General features: G+C 39.2%; 5 protein-coding genes across 5 annotated transcripts; 4 read left to right on the top strand and 1 right to left on the bottom strand.

The window, feature by feature from the left end:
- The first annotated feature begins 331 nt into the window (after positions 1–331).
- Positions 332–3018, top strand: LOC108052985 (negative elongation factor E). The gene is made up of 3 exons (XM_017135544.2): positions 332–411; positions 1087–1281; positions 1962–3018. Exons 1-3 carry the CDS (start codon positions 332–334, stop codon positions 3016–3018), a joined length of 1332 nt encoding a protein of 443 aa, XP_016991033.2.
- A 9344-nt stretch (positions 3019–12362) lies between these two features.
- LOC108052972 lies at positions 12363–14009 on the top strand. The gene has a single exon (XM_017135531.2). The coding sequence runs from the start codon at positions 12363–12365 to the stop codon at positions 14007–14009; it is 1647 nt and encodes a 548-aa protein (XP_016991020.2).
- Positions 14010–14517: 508 nt separating this feature from the next.
- On the top strand, positions 14518–16188 carry LOC123037501. The gene has a single exon (XM_044458543.1). The coding sequence runs from the start codon at positions 14518–14520 to the stop codon at positions 16186–16188; it is 1671 nt and encodes a 556-aa protein (XP_044314478.1).
- A 552-nt stretch (positions 16189–16740) lies between these two features.
- LOC108052971 lies at positions 16741–18223 on the top strand. Its single transcript, XM_044458542.1, has 2 exons — positions 16741–18110; positions 18169–18223. The coding sequence occupies exons 1-2, from the start codon at positions 16741–16743 to the stop codon at positions 18221–18223; spliced, it is 1425 nt and encodes a 474-aa protein (XP_044314477.1).
- A 53-nt stretch (positions 18224–18276) lies between these two features.
- On the bottom strand, positions 18277–20713 carry LOC108052970. The gene is made up of 2 exons (XM_017135529.2): positions 19144–20713; positions 18277–18386 (listed from the first exon to the last, which is right to left on the bottom strand). The coding sequence occupies exons 1-2, from the start codon at positions 20711–20713 to the stop codon at positions 18277–18279; spliced, it is 1680 nt and encodes a 559-aa protein (XP_016991018.2).
- Between the last annotated feature and the right edge of the window lie 747 nt (positions 20714–21460).

The following is a 21460-nucleotide window of genomic DNA, read 5'->3' as shown; positions in this document are numbered from 1 at the left end:
TCACTTAGCAGCTGACAATGACAGTCCCCCTCATTTCACCTGCGTTAATAGCCGCCTGCCAGCCAAGTGTCTGGCAAAGGCTTTGCCCAGTTGCCTAAGCGACATTGTCACTTGCGGTTGGGCGCTCCATCTCCACCTCCGCCTCCTGCGACTCCATCTCCGGCTCCTCGTCCCCTTCGTCCTGTTTGCGGCTTCTGCAGGCGAGTTGCCATCGGTTTATGGCAGGTTAAGCAGCAGCAACAATGAGGCACGTTGCTGTGAAGTGATAAACATACGCGCATTTTGGCACAAATCAATTAGAAATTAAATTGTGAACTCAAAGACGGCGACAATGTCCCACGGCGAAGCGACGAGTCAGCTGAATTTTCAACAACACCCGCTGCTGGCAGCCATTTCGGGAAACAATTATGAGTAAGTCATGGCCCACGGTCATCTCTGTTATACCTGGACATCAAATTAAACTGATAAGACATATTAAAGCAAGTATTTCCTTTATTTCCAACATGTTAACGACAGGAGAAAAATATATTCAAAACCATACATATTAGGAAATTTATACAGTAGCTTTGATCTGAATATTAAACTGAAGTTTAAAGTTAATTAATGTGGTTTGTACCTCAATAGGAACCTTAAGGAAACTTTTTGTAAACAAAACACAAAATAAAGTTTTTAATTGCAATTTTTAATAAGTTTTAATTTAACTCCTTTTAAAGAAATTGAGTAATAAAACGCATTCTTCGAAATGAGTAGTTTTAAGCTAACATTTAAAATTGGAATACATTTTCCCCATTCAAACTAATTCAGGAAAGCTAATACATAGATTAACAAGCGCCTTAGTGAGAACTTCAGTATAATGTTTTATAGTAATCCAACAGGCTAGAGCTTCATTGATAAATGAAAAGCAACAGGATTAAGTGTACCCATTGACTTAAAGATTATACGATGAAGTGCAGGAAGCAACTTCCATCGCCACAAGGCTGCCGCTGCGGGTGGACTGATACCTCAGGAACTTAGTCGGGCTAATGTGGGACACAAACAGGAGCGGCGTCTCGGCCTTTTGATTCCCCATCTCACCCTCTCTTGCAGTCAAACGCAGCGCATGCACTACTATCCCAACCACTACTACCCCAGCCACTACTTCCCGGGCCATTACCACCAAGGACACCAAGGACCCCAGGGGCACCAGGCGCAGCAGGGACGACCTCCACTCCTGGCGGCCGCCAGCAGCCACAACGGTGCTTATGCGACCTCGGCGGCTGGCAGCGGACACTCAGGCTACGGGTAAGCCCACAGCCACCCCACACTGAGACAAAATCAAGAAACTCCATTTCATGGTAAATAAATTAAATTAAAACCCTGTTCTTAATATTTGTTTGAGTTTAAATCAAATCTAAAACAAACCTATTAATAATTTTGTAGGAAGTAATGAAGCCATTACTCGTAATTTGGACTTCTAAAGTCTAAAAGCTTATCAAATTTATTCTAATTTCAAAGTGGCATACCTCTTACGACTCGTGGTTTGATTCTCTAAAAATCTGCATTCAAAATTTTCGATTTAACGTTGATCAAATTTTTGACCCATTTTCATGTTCGTTTTTTTCAAGTTTCCGATGACTTCTAATAAGATAACCCCAAATTGGATTTCCAGAGTCTATAACTTTACCAAATTTAATCCGATTTCAAAATGGCATACTTCTTACGACTCGTGGTTTGATTTCATTTTCATTTTAACGTTAATCAATTTTTTGACCCATTTTCATGTTAGTTTCCGATGACTAAAAACAACAAAATGATTAAGAAATAATTTACAAATTTTTTTTTTTTGCATTTTTGCTTTTTGAAAAAGTTATTTTATCCTTAGCTCCTTGAGTGTTTTTCTCAGTGTGCCCTGGAAGCCAAAGTCAAACCGGAACCTCAATCTCAGCCCCAAGCCCGAACCTAATGCAAGTTTAAATTCGCAGCAGCATCGAGCCATCCGTGGAGTACGAGTTGCAGAATGACCCACCCTCGGGCAGCTTCTCCTCCTTCCACCCGAGCAGTTCGGGGGGCAGTGGGCCCGCATACCCGCCGCACCACCCACCGCCGGTGCACCACGCGCCACCGCCGCCGCCGCCCACCAAATCCTCGAAGAAATCGAAGAAGAAGAGCGCCGGCGCGGTGATGAACGCACTAACGCTCCTCTCGTTCTTCTTCTTCATAAACATGCTGCAGAACTGCCTGAAGGATCACATGGTGGACATGAATCCCACCGTGATGGTGCTCACCGCCAGCGGCACTCGCAACCGTTTCAACAAATTAGCCGAGATGAATTCACGCGAACAGACCTCCACCACGGCCACCGAATCGGCGGCGGCATCATCTTGGAATCAGGCTGCTTTAGTTCCGGCCGCCGGGCCCAGTGTCCCGCCCTCCATTGTTACGCCCACGGTGGTGCTGCAGTCGCCCTACAGCGGTGTTTTTGAGGTGGCTGCTAATAAGCCCCACCAGCTGGAGGCCCAGTACCAGCCAAACCAGCAAAGCCAACCCAACCAGCCCCATGACTATCGTCCCCACATCGTGGACGATGATTATAATTACGGGCAGCGCAGACCTCCTTCTCGTCCTGATTTCTATCCTAATCGCACCACACACATCGACCACTCGTCCCGGCCCGACTTTGATTCGGAGTTGGGGTCCGATTACTATCAGCACCACTACAACCCGTATGCCGGCACAAACTCCCGTCGGCATCCTTGGTCTTATGGCAGGCAGCGTTACTCATCCGCACCGTGGTCTTCAGCTTCGTTGGGCGCTCAGTCGGGCGTGAGCTCTTACTTGGATAATGCCCAGCGCCGGCAAGGTGGTGATGATGACGATGGTCATGGTTATGGTTATGGGTATGGCTATAGGGATCGGGAGAGGGATCGGGATAGGGATAGGGATCGGGATAGGGATGAAGATGCGGACTGGGATGAGAACGAGGATGGTCAGCAGCGGCGACGCGGCGATGCTTTCTATACTCGCACACGCATTAATTGAATGCAAGAATCCCGCGCACATTTCTATGTTTTAAGGAGGGGATTTGCCGCATTAACCCATTGCACGAAAATGGGGTGGAAGAAGGTGGATGGGCGAGAACTTTTCAATGGATTTTTTAGGTACGCATAACCAATGTTTATGGCACAGAGCTCTTTATTTTTTGTAGTTATTTAAGCAGTGCTACAAACAATATAAATGTAAAACCCTGAAATACTTGAAAAGCTTAAATATAAAAAGAAAACTATTTATAAATTTACTAAAAAGTAAAACTGAGAATTAAATAACACAACTAATCCTTCAATCCTTCTTGTTAGTAAATAAAATTGTGAACATTTAGTCCATAAATTTTTACAAATTACTTTATAATCCTTGGTAACTATGGTTAGGCTAACGTTTATTTATTGTTTAATTTAATGGATAATTAATATAATAATAATAAGAAAAAATGTTATTATAAAAATAATTTAATTTAAAATCTTTTAAATTCAGGCTTTTTTAAACAATGGGTTAAAAATGATAAGCTTACATGTATTTATAATTAAAAGCAAACAACGAGCATAAGAGCTGACAAAAAATGAATGGGAAAATGCGATGGGGCGGCGAGCCAAGCAGACACCCAGCAAGTTGGAATCCTAATGAAAATAAATGCTAATTTGTTGCACAACAAATTAAAAGTGCCCCCAGTTTCTGCCTGGCGCTTGGCTAAGACTTTATTTTATTGCCTGCCAAGCAACTAAGTTGCAATTTTTCCGAGTTCCCCCTTTTGGTTTCGTTTTCCGTGCTTTTCTAATTCAAATCTGTTGCATTTTCACCTAGCTGGTAGCTACTTGTTCTATTACTTATTTAGGGGAATTCGTTCTTGGCCCCACAAAATCACGGCCAATCTGCCGCAAAAGCAAATTCGTGTCTGGATCGTGGGAGGGGTAACTTTAATTAACACATTTAGCGCAATTTAAAATGCATTTTGCCATTTGGCGCGCGTGCACTACAAACAATGCTATCAATTTCAACAACTTTGATTAAACGTCATTTGCAGTTCGCCGTTGCATGTGGCTCATGTCGATGGAGAAAAGGAGGAGGCGAAGGGCCAGCTGAAGTTGAAGCTGGCAATTGGCATTGTCAGCGCTTTGGCTGCGCCGTTCCTCTTGCTTCATTTGCAATTAAATGCACGCAGCAACTGCAGTTGCAGCTGCATTTCGGCCTCAGCCTCAGTCGACACTCAAAAGCGTAATTTAAAATTCTCTTGGCTGCCATTTTTCGAGGCCCTTTCTTCGCTTTGTGTCGGTGATATGGCGGATTGGAGTACCAGTACCAGTTCCAGTACCGCCGCCGCCGTCGCTACAGCCAGTTTTCCACGCATCACGGCACGGTCGCCGGCACACGGTGCGTATGAGTTATGCAACGATTGCAGGCAGTAGCACCACCACCCGGACCAAATGAAGTTAATATAAATTTTGCTTTACAACGGCGCTGGGGCGAACGTGTGCGGCTCGTGCGTTTATATATACGGCTCTGGAGCCTCCCATATATTTAAATAAATTTATGACTTTAAGTGCAAAGTGGCAGCTAATGCGTGATTTTTGGAGCCAGCACCAGCACGTAACTGGCGTAAGTGCTGCTCACTGAAGCCGGTGGTCCCGAAAATGGATGCAAGGTGATCAAATCAGTTGATGATGACCAAAAGGAAAGGTGGATTAAGAGTACATTTTGCGGAGATGATAAAGATTATGAAAAAATGAAGTCTTAAAGCCATTTTTTGACCAAATATACTTTATATTTAAAATACCCCAATTAAATTTATATTTATCTTAAAATTTATTTATTCTCAAAAACATTCGAATTAATTTATTCTCCCATAAAGTATGATTCGTCTTAAATTGTTTGTTATTTCCAACTAGCACCTGCTCATAAAACGATTTTGCCAAATGGCACTTCCATAAACACTGTAATAGAGCAGTATTAAAAGTAGACTTAAAAACCAATGAAATTAAATTAATCAACTATAGTATCAACTATTAACTGAGTGATAAAGAACTCCCCCAAGATCCCCGATAAGCAGAAAATCTCACATAAATCCAACTCAAGCCAAACAGGCATGATTTTATTACTGCGGCAGCTACCCAGCGGAGATCATAAAAGTGAAAATTCTCATTACCCAGCGGAGGTCCGGCGAATGAAAGGGATTGCAGATGGTTGCTGGCTTCTGGACGCCTGCGTCTGACACATTATCCACAATTAAACATGCAATAAATTCACTTTAAACACGCATAAATTTATAATGTAAAGGACAGGTTTTTTCAGCGGCCATTCTCCTTTTTTTTTGTCAATATTTTTTGTACCGTTTGTAGTTCATTAAAAAATAATTAAAAATTGTAATCGGCGCAATTTTGTGCTTGCCTTTGCACAATTATTTATGCTCACATAAAGCACAAAATGAAAGGGCATTAATTTGCACTCGTGTCAACTATAAGTGTGCGGTAGATAAATTAAAAGTAAACAAGTGAATAAATTTTGCAAAAATTATTAAAGTTTCCAAAAGCACAAGAGCGTGGTTCCCAGGGAGATATTTAAGATTTTCCTTACGCATGAGGCAAAGATGTTGGAATCCTTTTTGCAGCACTGTCTGGGAAAACATGGGGAACGGAGGGGAACGACTCCGAGAGATCTCAGTGGTATTTTGCTACAGTTTTATATGGCAAACAATTACGGTAAGTAATTTATTTCTGCTCAACTGAATTAGAAATCTCTTAGCACTAAGCCAGTTTCCTGAGGACTGTCTCACCACCAACATTCCCCTGGTTATCCCCTATTTTCCCAGACTGGCTTGTGTGCGTGTCTGTTTATGAAGATACAATAAGATATGCAAAGAAAATTAATAGTACTACATTTTTTACAACACTTTTGTCTCGACTGCTGGCGCAGCTAGTGCGATAATTCATTGCCTGCCTGACTCCTTGTCCGTCCTTGTCTATATCTGTGTCTCCGTCTCTGTCTGCCCGCCACGCACTTCCTGCCAAGTGACTCCCCTTTTCTCTTGGTGCACTAAGAAAAATACCGAATTCTCTTATTCGGCATAAGCATATTTCAGACTATTGAACGTTTTTAGTTTTTGATTCTTGAATAATTAAATTTGCATTCCTAGATTTTCTAGGCTAAAGTCTTGATTCATAAACTGTTTTTTTTTTTGAAAATCCTGATTGACCTGAGTAGGGTATTGATTGTTCCGAACATTCGATATGATTATTTATATTATTATTAGAGCTCTAAAAAAAAACAATAACAAAGAGAAATATAATATTGCAATATCCATTTAGTTTTCACGTTTTTTGAAAGGTATAAGTCCTTACAATTAAATTTACTTTCGTAAATAGTGATTTTCTCGGTGTATATCTCCAACTCCCATACCGCCCATCATTGCCGTTACTTTCGTGCTATAATCGGCTTAGTCTGCGCTTACGGTTTGCTTTTTGCATTGCCTGCGCACTTGTGTGGGTGAATTGTATGGATATAGTGGGAATTGGGGATGGGCGGCGGTTCGGGGTCTTCCGATGGCTGTTCCCTTTTATGCTCGCTCTGTCTATTTTGCGCAAAAGGTGTTAAGTTGTTATTTTATTGCATTTTATTTCATTTAGCCAGGGCTCACACAGCCTTTCCATGCGCTTGCGAGAAGAACACGAAAAGAGTATTATGACTTTATTGTTCAATTGCCAAGGAGTTGCCAGCCGAAAAGAGATTCCTTCTCGGAGTTTAACTGGCGCACAGATGGTAGTAAACTAGAATCTTTTGTACACTCGTTTACCTGTTCGATTTCAATAAAATCAATTTGCCTTGAGCTTAACTGAAGCCTAAAACCGGTAAGGATTTCAATTTTAAAAGGTTAAAGGATTGTCTCTTCTTTTGATCACATAAAACTTAAAATTAAATAAAAATAATTGCTCACTTGTGAATAACATAGTGCTTCTGACTAATTTTATTATCAGATTTTTACAGTCGTAGCTCTCAGTTCATATTCCTTGCAACTACAGTAAAATCTAGTCTCAGAAAAATCCTAAAACCAAATATATACCTTGTCAATTTATAACCCTATTAGTTCACCCTATTTAGGTCTTTAGAACTTGAAAAATTAGCCAAAATTACTAAAGCATTTTGCAAACATCAAGATTATTTAGCCATAAAGTTGAGTCATTTTCTGGCCTAAACTATTAAAGCAAACACTCGAAGGCAGTCGCAATTGTCACGTGCCTGGACTTGGCTTTTCTTGGCATGCTTCATTTATCACACATACAGTAAAATGTGTCAACGTTGCATGCAGCGGTTGCAGTTGCCGCTTGAAGAGCCATAACTCATAGACAACACTCGCCCCCTCTCTGTCCCACCCACCATCCATCTCTCTCGCACTCGAGTTGGTCACATAAATGTCACTGCATGTGGCACAATTGTGTCGCAATTGTTGTGGCGAATAAACACGTCATAAACCGTTGGCCATCTTCAGTTGCTAGCTGTAGGGCATCAAATATACAGGCAAGAAAATAATTTTGGGCCAAAAATAAGATTAAAAGAACTCTATTTGAGTAAACTGAATTTTAAATATAAATTTTAATCAGTTGTTCTTTGGTAGAGTACAAGATTTCTCAGGCCAAATTGATTGCTTTAAATACTTATAATTTTTGTTCTTATTTTTTTGTTAACACAAGTTATTTTAATTTAAAATACAATTTTATTCTTTAAGGGTCCTGCTGAAATTATTGACGAAATAGGAATCAAATTATTTTTTTCTCTACCAATCCCAAATTTCGGGTGTAGGCTGACCAACATCCAACATAAGTTTACTATATCCAAACGAAAATAAAAAACATGGACTCCCAGCTCTTTCAATTCAATTACACTGCACAAAAAGAAGTCGTATAAATACTACGGTCGCACACATGCAGAGATAAAATATCTATTAATGCCCATAGATTGCTAGGGTTTTAAGCTAGCTACAAATTCAATGTGTGCACACAATTCAGTGCCAAATGGGATTTCGGTCGAAAGGCAGCGAGTGTAAGCCGTGGTCGAAACGAAGGCAGCAACAGAATCGACTAAACTTTATGTGCATGTTAAGAAAAGTGCTGCAGGAGCGACGGAGACTTGGACCAAAGGCACACGGAAGTGAAAACGTTTCACACTCCAATTGCTGGTGCACATCTAGCCTCTCTTTCTCTATTTCCCTCTCTTTCCAGCAGGACTTTCCCTGTCCTGTTCCTGCATTTTTCTTGCACTTTCTATCGTTTTGGCAAAGTTTACGCTGGGACAGCAGGCACATAAAATAGTTTTAAATAAGAAAAGGCAAAAGCAAATAAACAATTCCATTTTTCAGCCACAGAGAGGGGAAGGGGCGGGGCAGGAAATCGGGCTAGGGGCGTGTCGGGAACACACACAATGAATGTAAAGCCTTGGCGCATGAAACTGAAAATATTTCGTAGCATACTTTGCAGCGCCTGCAGTGGCACACTAACACACAAGCAGCCTCTGGCGACTGTGTGTGTGCGTTGGGACTTCCGTTTTAGTGGCCGTGTGAACTATTTACATGCACGCACACACATACGGAAGAGAGCGGAAGAAAGTAACTACTAAAATATTTAAAGTTTACTTTAAAGGGTTCCTTCTACACGAAATAAAAATAATCATGATCTCAAAACAAAGTAATAATAATAAAATATTTTTACTGTTAAAACTATGATAAGTACATTTACAAATATAAATGAAATCATTAAATGGTTTCTTAATATAATAATATAATCTTAATAATATAATATAAAATAATTTTTTTTTTGAAAAGAAAAATAAATAAGACAGTTTTGTATGGTATTTTTCTTAATTATTTTAAACAAATCATATAATTTATATGAATCATATAATTTATAAAACTATTGTATATTTAAGCCTTGTATCTTATTATATTATAATATATTTTTATTCCAAGATAGTTATAAATGTAAAAATGAAAATATTCATAAATAAAAACCTTACTTATATTTCCCATTGCACCAACAAACTAATTGCATTGTACATCGGAATAAAATTGTGACACCGAGGCGGGTTGATTTAAATTTAAATACGCTTGTTTGTAATTAAATTGACTTTTACCAATGCATTCATTTTTCGACGCTGTTGTGCCGGTTTTGTTGTCCATTTAGCGAGTATGAGTAGGCCAGTGGCAGCAAAGGCCAAAAATTATGCATCTGCTACGGCGGTGCAACAGCTGTTGACACATGCCGCCAGCGGCCATTGTTGTATGGCCAACACCACTGCTGACAATGGCTGACAACGCAGTGGCCCATAGACCACCGCTTTTACACCCCCGCACACCCCCAAACATTCGCACACACCCTGCCATTTTCGACCGTGTTAATGGCGGCGCCACAACAGCACATAAATGCCATTGAGATTTGCCTTCATGCAATTTTAACGCTTCGGGGCACACGCACACATAGACAGAAAGAGAAAGAGGCGAAAGCGGGAGACAGACGGAGAAAGTGGGAAAGGGAAATGAGAACACAGGACACACATTTTGCCCAATTTATGACTTTATTTTAATACAATGTCAAATGCTATTTGCCCAGTGTCCATTTCAATTTCGATTTCAATTTATGAACCATTTCAAAATGCATCGCAAAAAGAAAATCTGAACATTTTTTGGTATTATTGGGTATACAATTTTTTTTTCTATTTTCAGCCACAAAATGGTTCATTATAGCGCCGTCCGCCGATGCTGTTGCTGAATTCTGCGGTTGCCTAAACCGGCCTCCAAGCCGGGAAAATGAAAACAAATAATAGGACAAGTGTCTGATCAACTAAACCTAAGGATTACCTTTTAAGTTAGCTTAAAATTATTATTTAATAGATTAAAAAATATATTAAATCATGAGAATAACTTAAAATAGACTTTAGGTTCTCTTTAAATGTTTGATAATATGTATACAAGATTTACGACTGATAATCTCTGCTCTAAATATAATCATAATTTACCAACAGTTAACAATGGCTTAACATTAAAGCCCTAAAATTTTTAGAGCTTCTAAGTCTTAAAAAGGAATGCAATATATAATATCCCCCATCATCGGGGGTGTGGTATAGGGTATAAAAATCTGATACAGGAACGAAATTGGAACGCTGGCGACATGCTGCCATTTGCATTTGGTCCAGTTCATTTCAGGCCGGAGTATAGATGCCCGACAACTAGGCATAAATTCTATTATAAATAACATTTAGAGTGAACCGATGGCCAAACGCTGGGGTTTTGCATTTGTCAGCGCTGGAAATGGGACTGAAAACCTATATATATATAAGTGTTTTTTTTGCGTATATGGATATCAGACAGAGGAAAATACAAATTGCGGTTTCTAAATTGAACAGCGACGGTTGCGGGTGTTAGAGTGTGCGGCGGAGTGTCTCTGTGCACGACGCATAATCAGATTTGTTTATTCAATTTTTCATGAAATTTTCTTCTTATTTTTTTTTTGTGCGGTTTCGAGGCCGCCCAACTGATTGAGTGGAAATGGCATCAGGCAGCTCTGATGGGACAATATTGTTACATTAATACTATAAAGCTTTGCGTGAACTTCAATTTTATATCGAACAGGGGGTTTTTCCTTTATAGATGGTACGCGGTAAAAATTAAATTTAATATTTTAATTTAAAATATTTTATTACCACATCAGTTTTTTTTTAAATATAACTAAGAACATTTTAAATATGATAGGTTGATATATTCATATATAGGTATTTGTAAAACACCATCAGCTCTATTTAACCTAATCAAATATCTTTAAAGAACCCATTTAATGCTGAGCTATCATACAATTAGCGGTTACTGAGTGCCAACTGTCATAATCGTCCTCAATTGACATTCCATTGAATGGTGCCCCGCTCAATCGGCATAATGAAAACAGTGCGCCGTGCTTCAATTAACATTCTCCCATGCCCTGGCAATTATCAGTCCTAATTAACGTTTCATAAACTGTAACAGGGCGGATTATGGGCATTACGTATACGACGTGTGTTGGCCAAAGGGAAATTAATCAAATTAGCATCGTTAAGCCAAAGCGAGCGACTTGCGATGCGCGCGGCCAACAATTGCTAAATGTAAACAATCATATGTGAAACAAAAAAAAATACAAAAAAAAACGGCAACAGCTACCGCAACAAAAACAATTAAGCAAAATTGTAATAATTACAGCAGCACAAATACAGACAAACAATGGCCACAAATTGTGACAATTTGCCGCCTGATTAATGACTGTCTGTGGCTCTTCGCCAGACAGAACTAGCAGAATGTCGTTCGGACAGATGCGAGATTATTTGCGGTAATATTTTATGGCCATCAATTGAAAATGATATTCTCGGAAAATAGCAAAAACAATCAGCAAATAGCAACTAAAACACAAATGATCTTCACACATCCCAGTCTTTTTAGAATAAAGCCTTTCCAGAGATTGTTTATTTTATGAATGAGTTTTGGCATTAATGTGTTCTACGTTTTTCCCAATGCCAAGCTCAAGAGTTTTTTTATTTAATTAAGCAATTAAATATCGTAATTGAAGAAAAATAAACAAATAATTCACAACTGATTAAGCTAAGTGAACTTCCTTGGACTTAAATTGACAGCTGTCGATAGTAAGTTAAGCGTTTACTCATTAAAACCTTCAGGTTCATTTTGTGACATTGAGAAATTGAAAAATTTAATCTCAGTCTCATCTAAACTTTATTATACTTAGATTCATAAAACTAAACTTTAAATTTTCTAGCTATGCACAACTTATAAAAGGAAGAACAGCATTCCCAGTACGTTGGTAATTTCATTTAAATTAAAGGTTTTTAAACAAATTAAACTTGTTAATTTAATTTATTAGTTTTCTAAAAAACATGAGTGACAGATGTCAACTGATGGGACTCATATAAATTACCATTTTCTGTATTTTTATGTGGGCAGTCTAGGAGCATTTGTTATGGATTGCAATGAAGCATGTGCTGTGCATTCATATATTTCAAAAAAGATAATTCCAGTAATAATTTCCATTCCAATTTGCACGTTCACTTAATGAGTTTTCGATAAATCTATCAACTGTCAGCTGTCATCTTAGGTAAGAATATCTTTGGCTTGGGTCAATTTTAGCCCGTAGAACATTCAGTCTATTCTGTGCACCAAGTAAAAGTGGTTAAGCAACATGGACTTACCATCTTCAATCATAATTATTGCACTCTCATTGACTTTCTTAAGTCGAGGTGCGTCTGAGCACCCACAATTGGTATTCCTCAACAAAATCATAGAGAAATTAGATGAGTTTGATGAAGTAAGAACCATGCTCGTACTGCATCATAATGAGTCCAGGAACTGCGCACTCCACGGATTTCACCAGACCAAAATTCCCACTCTGCGGTTTGACCAGCTGGCCATAGTAGAAGTAAGAAAGCACTTCAATCACAATGCGGTGAGTTTGGTTTGCATTTGCAATGATTCCGATACAAGTCTCCTCGAAACTCTGGCTGAAGATACTGATAGCATGCGACAGGAACGAATTGTCTTGTGGATACAAGCGAATGTCACCCAGCAGCTACTTAACGAGATTTCCAACCAATCCGAGAAGCACGACTTTCTGTATGTTATAATCCTGGAGGTGAAGGATCAATCTGAGCAAGCTGTCACTGTACGTCGCCTAGAACCTTTTCCCAGTCCCCGCTTTCGACGAATGGGTAACATATTCGGACTCGAAATGCCCCATTTTCGTAATAAGATTAACTTCAAGGGAAAAACGGCAAACCTTCTTCCTAGTTCGGACCCGGGTCACAGAGTCTACGCACGCTTGACCCCTGAGGTTAAAGTTCCCATAGGTCGCGTCCAAGACTTGGTATTGCTGGAGTTCGTCAGAAGGTTTAATATTAGTACAAAAGTAGTGACTGACGACTTTTCAGGCATTGTTGACTTTCGACTCAACTTGGTGTCCTATGATCAAATGCCCATCAAAAATTTAAATCCCTATGATATATCATCCATAATGGTGGTCGTTCCCTGTGGCAAGGATAGAAGTGTTGAGGAAGTGATCAAACAACTGGATGTGAAGTCCTGGCTACTGCACATTGTGTTTGTCTACGGCATCTTTGTGCTGGCGGAGACCTTCATACTCGTGGTGACCTATAAGATATCCGGCGAAGCCTATCGATTGACCAGTCTCAATCCCCTGTTGAATCTCCGTGCCTTCAGGGCCCTTCTGGGCATGTCCTTTCCCATAAGCCGCCGATCAAGTCTCTCGCTTCGCCAGCTTTTCCTGTCAATAAGCATTTTTGGAATGATCTTCAGCAACTTCTTCAGCTGCAAGTTGAGTGCTCTTCTCACAACGCATTCCGAATATCCCCACATAAGAAACTTCGACGATTTACGTGCTAGTGGTTTGACCGTCATCGTGGACATACATCAACGTTTGCTCATTGAAAGCCAACTAGGCACTGATTTCTTAAACACAAATTTGACAAGGGTCAAATATGTAAGGCATGAAGAACGAGCTACACTTCAGCTTTCCCTTAACAACACGTACGCATATGTTTTGCTCTCGGAAGAGTGGCCGATACTTAAAAACTATCAAAAGCTCTTTGGGAAGAGTGTTTTCTGCATCCCGAAGGACCTGACCATCATTCGAAGTCTTCCCAGAACGTATATAGAGCACAAGAACTCAGTATTTTTCTGGCCATTATTCAAGTTTTCGATTCAAATCCAAGAGACCGGCATCTTTGGGCATTGGACTCGCTCTGCTCCCAACCACTTAAGGAATGATCTGAATGTGAGCGTTGTTAGGAAGCCCAATCAAAAGTTCGTTCCCCTATGCCTCAATCACTTGAAGTGGTTGTGGACCGTTCTAGGATGTGGATATGGGCTCGCCATGGTTGTTTTTATAATCGAAATTTGCATGGAAGGTCTGCACCGCAGACCTAGGAATCAAGTCATCGTGGAATAAATATAACTTTTTAATCTACATAAATATATATTGATTGCAACAAGTTAAATGCAACAAGCTAAATTAAAAACCTATTAAGTAGATAAAAAAGAGTTCACTTTCGAGCTCAAATTAATTGAAATATGGAAGGTTTGTTCGTTAAGTTAATGAGTTTGCTGCCAAGCGTTAAGTGGCAGCTGTCACCTGATCTTACTTTTCCTTGATTATAAACAAAATTTTTCAATTTACACCATGACTTGTCGGTAAATTTGTCAACTGGGAGCTGTCGGCTTATTCACAACGCACTCAGCTGAAGACATTTATAGCTTGCAACAAATTAAAAGAGTAGACCATTCAGTCTATCCTGTGCAGCAAGTAAAAGTGGTTAAGCAACATGGACTTACCATCTTCTATCATAATAACCTCACTCTTATTGACTTTCTTAAGTCGAGGTGCGTGTGAGAACCCACAATTGGTATTCCTCAATAAAATCATAGAGAAATTAGATGAGTTTAATGAAGTAAGAACCATGCTCATACTGCATCATAATGAGTCCAGGAACTGTGCACTCCACGGATGGCACCAGCCTGAGATTCCCACTCTACGATTTAACCAGTTGGCAATAGCAGAAATTAGAAAACACTTTAATCACCATGCAGTGAGTTTGGTCTGCATTTGCAATGATTCCGATACAAGTCTCCTCGAAACTCTGGCTGAAGATACTAACAACATGCGACAGGAACGAATTATCTTGTGGATACAAACGAGCGTCACCAAAAAGCTTCTTCACGTGATTTCCAACCAATGCAAGGAGTACTTCTTTATATTTATGCTAATCCTGGAAGTAGGGGAAAATCCTCATCAACCAGTGACTGTTCTGCGCCTTGATGCTTTCCCAGTACTCCGTTTTCGTCGGATCTCTAATATATTCGGTCTCAAACACCAAATTTTTCAACATAGAAAGTTTAACTTCAAAGGAAGAAATGCAAGCCTGTTACCAGGTTTGGAAACAGACTTAAAAGTCAACGAAATGTTGTCGCCAAAGTATGAATTTCCTTTTCTTCGTACCCGAGATTTAATAATCATAGAGTTCGCCAATAAGTACAATTTAAGTCTTAAATTAATGAACTCATCAATTGGAACCCATCTGAAAGGATCGTCGGGAGTTGCCGACTTCCGATTGAACTCGCTGTCGCAAGAAAAAAAGTTCTTAAGATATGTAAATCCCTATGATATATCGTCCTTATTTGTTGTCGTTCCCTGTGGCAAAGGGAGGAGTTTTGAGGAAGTGATCAAGCAACTGGATCTGAAGTCCTGGCTACTGCACATTGTTTTTGTCTACGGCATCTTTGTGATGGCGGAGACCTTCATACTCGTGGTGACCTATAAGATATCCGGAAAAGTCTTTCGATTGACCAGTCTCAATCCCCTGTTGAATCTCCGAGCCTTCAGGGCCCTTCTGGGCATGTCCTTTCCCATAAGCCGCAGATCAAGTCTCTCGCTTCGCCAGCTTTTCCTGTCAATAAGCATTTTTGGATTGATCTTCAGCAACTTCTTCAGCTGCAAGTTGAGTGCTCTTCTCACAAAGCATTCCGACCATCCGGACATCAAAAACTTCGACGATTTACGTGCCAGTGGCCTGACCGTCATCGTGGAGATGCATCATCGTTCTGTCATCGAACAACAACTAGGCCCTGAATATTTTAGACAAAACCTAACAAATGTAAAATTTGTGCCTCTTCAAAAGAAGTTTCTACTGCTGCTTTCCCTCAACCACACTTATGCATATGTTACTCCGTCGGAAAGCTGGGCGACTTTAAATAACTATCAAAAGTCTTTTGGAAAGAGAGTGTTCTGCTACTCAAATAACCTGACCATCATCCAAAGTCTGCCCAGAACGTACATAGAGCACAAGAACTCAGAATTTTACTGGCCCTTTTTTATGTTTTCGATTCAGTTTCAAGAAACCGGCATCCCTGAGTATTGGAATCGCGAAGCTCCCGACGTTTTAAGGGCCGACCTTAATGTGACCATTCTGGAGAGGAACAAGGATAAATTAGTTCCTCTATCCGTGAATCACTTGAAGTGGCTGTGGACTGTTCTTGGATGTGGATATGGGCTCGCTACGGCTGTCTTTATCATCGAAATTTTCCTGGACGGTCTGCACCGCAGACCCCGGAATCATGACATTGTGGAATAAAAATAACTTTTTAAAATACTCAATTATATAAAAATTACACATTGCACATGTTAAAATATTTATTATTGGAGCACAAGTTCGTTATGTAAAATGCAAAAAAAAAACAATAAATAAAAACCTTATTAAGTAGATAAAAAAGAGTTCACTTTCAAGCTTTTAAAATAATTGGAAATTGGAAGGTTTGTTCGTTATGTTAATGAGTTTGCTGTCAACCGTTAAGTGTCAGCTGTGAACATGATGATCTTACTTTTCAATGGTTCTAATCAAAATTTTTTAATTTACGCCCTGACTGGTCGGAACATGTATCAACTGGGAGCTGTCGGCTTATTCACAACGGACTCAACTGAGGACATTTCGAGCTTGGAACAAATTAAAATTCAGTCTATCCTGTGCACTAAGTAAAAGTGGTTGAGCAACATGGACTTACCATCTTCGATCATAATAACTTCTCTCTTATTGACTTTCTTAAGTCGAGGTGCGTGTGAGCACCCACAATTGGTATTTCTCAATAAAATCATAGGGAAATTAGATGAGTTTAATGAAGTAAGAACCATGCTCGTACTGCATCATCATGAGTCAAGGAACTGCGCACTCCACGGATGGCACCAAACCGAAATTCCCACTCTGCGGTTTAACCAGTTGGCCGTCGCAGAAGTTAGAAAGCACTTCAATCACCATGCAGTGAGTTTGGTCTGCATTTGCAATGATTCCGACACAAGTCTGCTCGATACTCTGGCTGAAGATACTGATAACATGCGACAGGAACGAATTATATTGTGGATACAAGCGAACGTCAACAAAAAGCTTCTTCAAGTGATTTTAAACCAATGCAAGAAGTACTTTTTTCTATTTATGCTTATCCTGGAAGTGGGGGACAATCCTCATCAAGCAGTGAATGTACTGCGCCTTGATGCGTTTCCAGTTCTCCGTTTTCGTCGAATCGCTAATATATTCGGTCTCAAACACCAAATTTTTCAACATCGCAAGTTCAACTTCAAAGGAAGAACTGCAAACCTCATGCCTGGTTATGAAACGGACTTAAATGTCTCAGGAAAGTTGTACCACAAGGTAAAACTACCTTTGGTTCGTACCCAAGACAGAATAATCATAGAGTTCGCCAAGAAGTACAATTTGAGTCTTAAATTAATGAACCCATCAATTGGAACCCATCTGAAAGGATCGTCGGGAGTTGCCGACTTCCGATTGAACTCGCTGTCGCAACAAAACAATTTCTTAAAATATGTCAATCCCTATGATATATCGTCCTTATTTGTTGTCGTTCCCTGTGGCAAAGAGAGGAGTATTGAGGAGGTGATCAAGCACCTGGATGTGCAGTCTTGGCTACTCTACATTGTTTTTGTCTACGGCATATTTGTGCTGGCGGAGACCTTCATACTCGTGGTGACCTATAAGATATCCGGCAAGGCCTATCGATTGACCAGTCTCAATCCCCTGTTGAATCTCCGTGCCTTCAGGGCCCTTCTGGGCATGTCCTTTCCCATAAGCCGCAGATCAAGCCTCTCGCTTCGCCAGCTTTTCCTGTCAATAAGCATTTTTGGATTGATCTTTAGCAACTTTTTTAGCTGCAAGTTGAGTGCCCTTCTCACAACGCATTCCGACCATCTGCACATCAAAAACTTGGACGATTTACGTGCCAGTTGCCTGACCGTCATCGTGGAGATGCATCATCGTTCTGTCATCGAACAACAACTAGGCCCTGATTATTTTAAAGAAAACCTAACAAATGTAAAATTTGTGACTCTTAAAAAACAGTTTCGACTGCTGCTTTCCCTTAACCACACTTATGCATATGTTATTCCGTCGGAAAGCTGGCCGACTTTGAATAACTATCAAAAATCTTTTGGAAAGAGAGTGTTCTGCAAGTCAAATAACCTGACCATCATCCATAGTCTGCCCAGAACGTACATAGAGCACAAGAACTCAATATTTTACTGGCCCTTCTTTATGTTTTCGATTCAGTTCCAAGAAACCGGTATCCTTCAGCATTGGAATCGCGAAGCTCCCGACGTTTTAAGAGCCAAACTTAATGTAAGCATTCTGGATAGAAACAAGGATAAATTAGTTCCTTTATCCGTGAATCACTTGAAGTGGTTGTGGACTGTTCTTGGATGTGGATATGGGCTCGCCACGGCTGTCTTTATCATCGAAATTTTCCTGGGCGGCCACCAACAATGGAACTGCATTTCAAGACGCAGGAATCATGAGTTTGTGCTCTAAATTAAAAAAATCAATTTATTTATCAATCAGATATCAATGTTAAAATTAACTTCAATTACATGTACTTGTCGTTTTTACATAGCTTGTGAACAGTACACACGGAACAAATAAACAGGAGGTATAAAAGTACATTTATTGCACTCAATTTAATCAAATAAAAAATATCTGCATATCGTTGTTTTTTCAATCTTATAAATAAAAGGTGGGACTGGGAAACGGATTTTCTTACTTTGAAACTATTCATAAGATAAGAACAGTTAGATTGTTCTATGATAAATTTAATTAAACCAAGTGGTCAATTTATTAATTAAAAAACCTTAAGAACATTGAAAAGATATTTCTCAAGGTTTCCTGTCTAAGTACTTATAAAGCTAAATAAATTAAAACACAATTTTATATAGAGAACGAAATTGCGAAACTTTATTTATTTGAAGTGCATAGTAAGTTTGAATAAAATCGATTTATAAGCATTTTATACGACCTCATTTTCGGCGGTTGGGCTCATTTTTAAAATCTTTCTGATTTGCTTTCTTTTTTTAAGAAAAATCTCGACAAAGAATACCAAAGTGGCAGTCCCATATCCTATGATCAAAAGACGCCACAACCAGCTCAGCTGTTCCATAGATAGGGGAACTGCATCTGGTTTTATCTTTGGATGTGATGGCGGGCTATACAATTTTCTTAAAATCATAGGAGTTCGTTTAATCCAATATTCACTGATGCCGGATTCGTGAATATAAATCAGGAACCTTGTCAACATCCATCGGTAGATGGAATTGTTCTCCAGAACATACATCCTTGGTATATCCTCCACTATAATCAAATTCTTTGATTCGCAAAAGACCTTCTCTCCCACTGATTTTTGAAATTGATCGACCGTTAGCCATAATCTTTTGGGTATTATAAAGCTAAAGCTGTCGTTTAAATGAAAAAGCATCCTAAGTCGTTCGTGTTTGCCTAAAATGACGTAATTCGGTATAACTTCATTAAAAAACTGTGGATCGATTTCACTTTCTATAAAGAAGCGAGTGTACGCATCCGTGATAGTAATCAATCCGCTGGCCCGCAACTCCTCGAAGTTTCTCACCTGAGACCTTAGAAAAGGCTTCGTTAGCAGAGAACTGAGCTTGCAGCTTACAAAGTTGCTGGAGATAAATCCAAAAATACTGATGGCCAGAGAGAGTTGACGAAGTGAAATGCTTGAACTGCGAATCTCCGGAAATGGCAGGCCCAATATAGCTCGAAAAGCACGAAGATTCAGGAGCGGATTCAAGCTGGTCAATCGGTGTCCTTTTCCGGATATACGATGTGTCAACCAAAGTATGAAGGTCTCTATCAAAACGAAAGCCAAATAAACGTAGAAAAGATACAAAAGCCAACTCTGTGATTCAAACATCTTGACCACATCCACAAAGCCGCACTCTCGACTGCAGGGCACCAAAACCATTAACGAGGTGGCTGAACCGGGGTTTATGAAGTCCATTTGGGTGGGAGAATCATGGGTTATGAAGCGTTGATGTAACTGGAAATCAAAATGGTCTGTCTTGCTGTCATTTTCATCATACATTCTCAAAGTCAAGTTATACTTATTGGCAAACTCAATGATTTCCAAATCTTCGACTTGGGATACGAAAATATTGCCGGTCGAAGTATTAAGTTTATAGTGTACTGTAGAATCTTTACTTTCCTTTACGACAGCCGTAGCACCATGATATGTATATTCAAAATCGAAAAATGATATGTTCTTGAAATGCGAAGTAACTTTGATTTTGGTAAATTGTGGATTGGGAAATGCATTCATACGGTAAAATGATAGCATTCCACTGGGATCTTTCGCATTCGCCAGCAATATTACTCGTATAAATTTCCATTTTATGGATTGCTTGGTAATATGTTCCAGCAACTCTTTTTTGGGTTCTTCTTGTTTCCACAGTATGATTCTTTCCTGTCGCATTTTGTCAAAAGCGTTTGCCAAGACTTCGAGGAGCTTTGAGTCTGAATCATCGCTAATGCAGACTAAAGCAATCGATTGATCATCAAAATATCCTCTAACCTTGATGGAGGAAAATTCATTGGCCCTTAGGATGGGTACTCCACGCGGATTCCAATGCTGAAGAGAACAGTTTCTATCCTGACTGTGCTTGATTATTAGTATCGTTCGAATAGGTTCCTCTTTTCTGATAACATCAAGGAGTTTCCTGAGAAATTTAAACTCCGGATAAGTTACTCCTCTGGTCAACGATAGACATAGGACAAGTATCACCAATATCTTTACAACTCTTGCCATGTTCAGTCAGCTTTGGGATTGTTTCAGTGCCTTTAGCAAAATGAGACTGAACTAACTCAGTATGGAAACTTTTAACAAGTGCTATTTTCTAAAGCAAACGTAAGAACTTCTGTCAATCAAAAAGACATATGTCATATGTTGTGCAAATTGAATCGATCAATTAATTTAATTGCAATTTGTAAAGTTGAATATGTGGTAGAATTAGGAATGGGGTCTTGCTTTATACTTATTTAATGATAACTAGTACTGAGAGCCGGCTTCTTTATGATCAATGATGTATTATGGGGTTCAAACGACAAATAAGACTCGATTTTTCGCATTTTTATAACCCTTTCGAAATTTTCGAAAAATGGTTTTGCAGAAAAGTGCTCAAAAACTGAACTTCAAAGCCTATATCTTTTCATACAGATTTTAAAGTGGCATACATACATAAAATGATAGTGATTTGATTCCCAAAAAATCAGTGTTTAAATCTTGATTGGAAATTTGGGTTTAATAAAGAATATTTTATTTTTATAAGAGCTGCAAGAGTATATAAACTTTGGATCTTCCCTATTTTCTTCCTTTCTTGTTTTTAACTTCAAAATAAAATATTAATACAATTTTTAGAAATAAGAAAGGTCCATAGAAAGAAATCGTATGAATAAAAACAATCTTAAGTATGTAAATACTGGATATCTTATAGTCTAAAATGCCGTTAATTTGTTTTACTTTTTTCTTCAAAACGTAAACTTCTGGTTTTAAAAT

This window comes from Drosophila rhopaloa, unplaced genomic scaffold (assembly GCF_018152115.1).
Source record: "Drosophila rhopaloa isolate 14029-0021.01 unplaced genomic scaffold, ASM1815211v1 contig_167, whole genome shotgun sequence".
NCBI classification, from domain to species: Eukaryota; Metazoa; Arthropoda; class Insecta; order Diptera; family Drosophilidae; genus Drosophila; species Drosophila rhopaloa.
Note: the sequence above shows the minus strand (reverse complement) of the source record. Positions and strands in the feature narration are given on the sequence as shown.

Bases quoted from the DNA above. Each gene is read 5' to 3' on its own strand.
- LOC108052985 (XM_017135544.2), top strand. From the start codon at position 332: ATGTCCCACGGCGAAGCGACGAGTCAGCTGAATTTTCAACAACACCCG. The intron at 412-1,086 runs GTAAGTCATGGC...CCTCTCTTGCAG, and splicing joins ATTTCGGGAAACAATTATGA to TCAAACGCAGCGCATGCACT. The intron at 1,282-1,961 runs GTAAGCCCACAG...TTAAATTCGCAG, and splicing joins AGCGGACACTCAGGCTACGG to CAGCATCGAGCCATCCGTGG.
- LOC108052972 (XM_017135531.2), top strand. From the start codon at position 12,363: ATGCTCGTACTGCATCATAATGAGTCCAGGAACTGCGCACTCCACGGA.
- LOC123037501 (XM_044458543.1), top strand. From the start codon at position 14,518: ATGCTCATACTGCATCATAATGAGTCCAGGAACTGTGCACTCCACGGA.
- LOC108052971 (XM_044458542.1), top strand. From the start codon at position 16,741: ATGCTCGTACTGCATCATCATGAGTCAAGGAACTGCGCACTCCACGGA. The intron at 18,111-18,168 runs GTACATAGAGCA...TTTTCGATTCAG, and splicing joins ATCCATAGTCTGCCCAGAAC to TTCCAAGAAACCGGTATCCT.
- LOC108052970 (XM_017135529.2), bottom strand. From the start codon at position 20,713: ATGGCAAGAGTTGTAAAGATATTGGTGATACTTGTCCTATGTCTATCG. The intron at 18,387-19,143 runs GTGAATATTGGA...CTTGAAATGCAG, and splicing joins TATTCACGAATCCGGCATCA to TTCCATTGTTGGTGGCCGCC.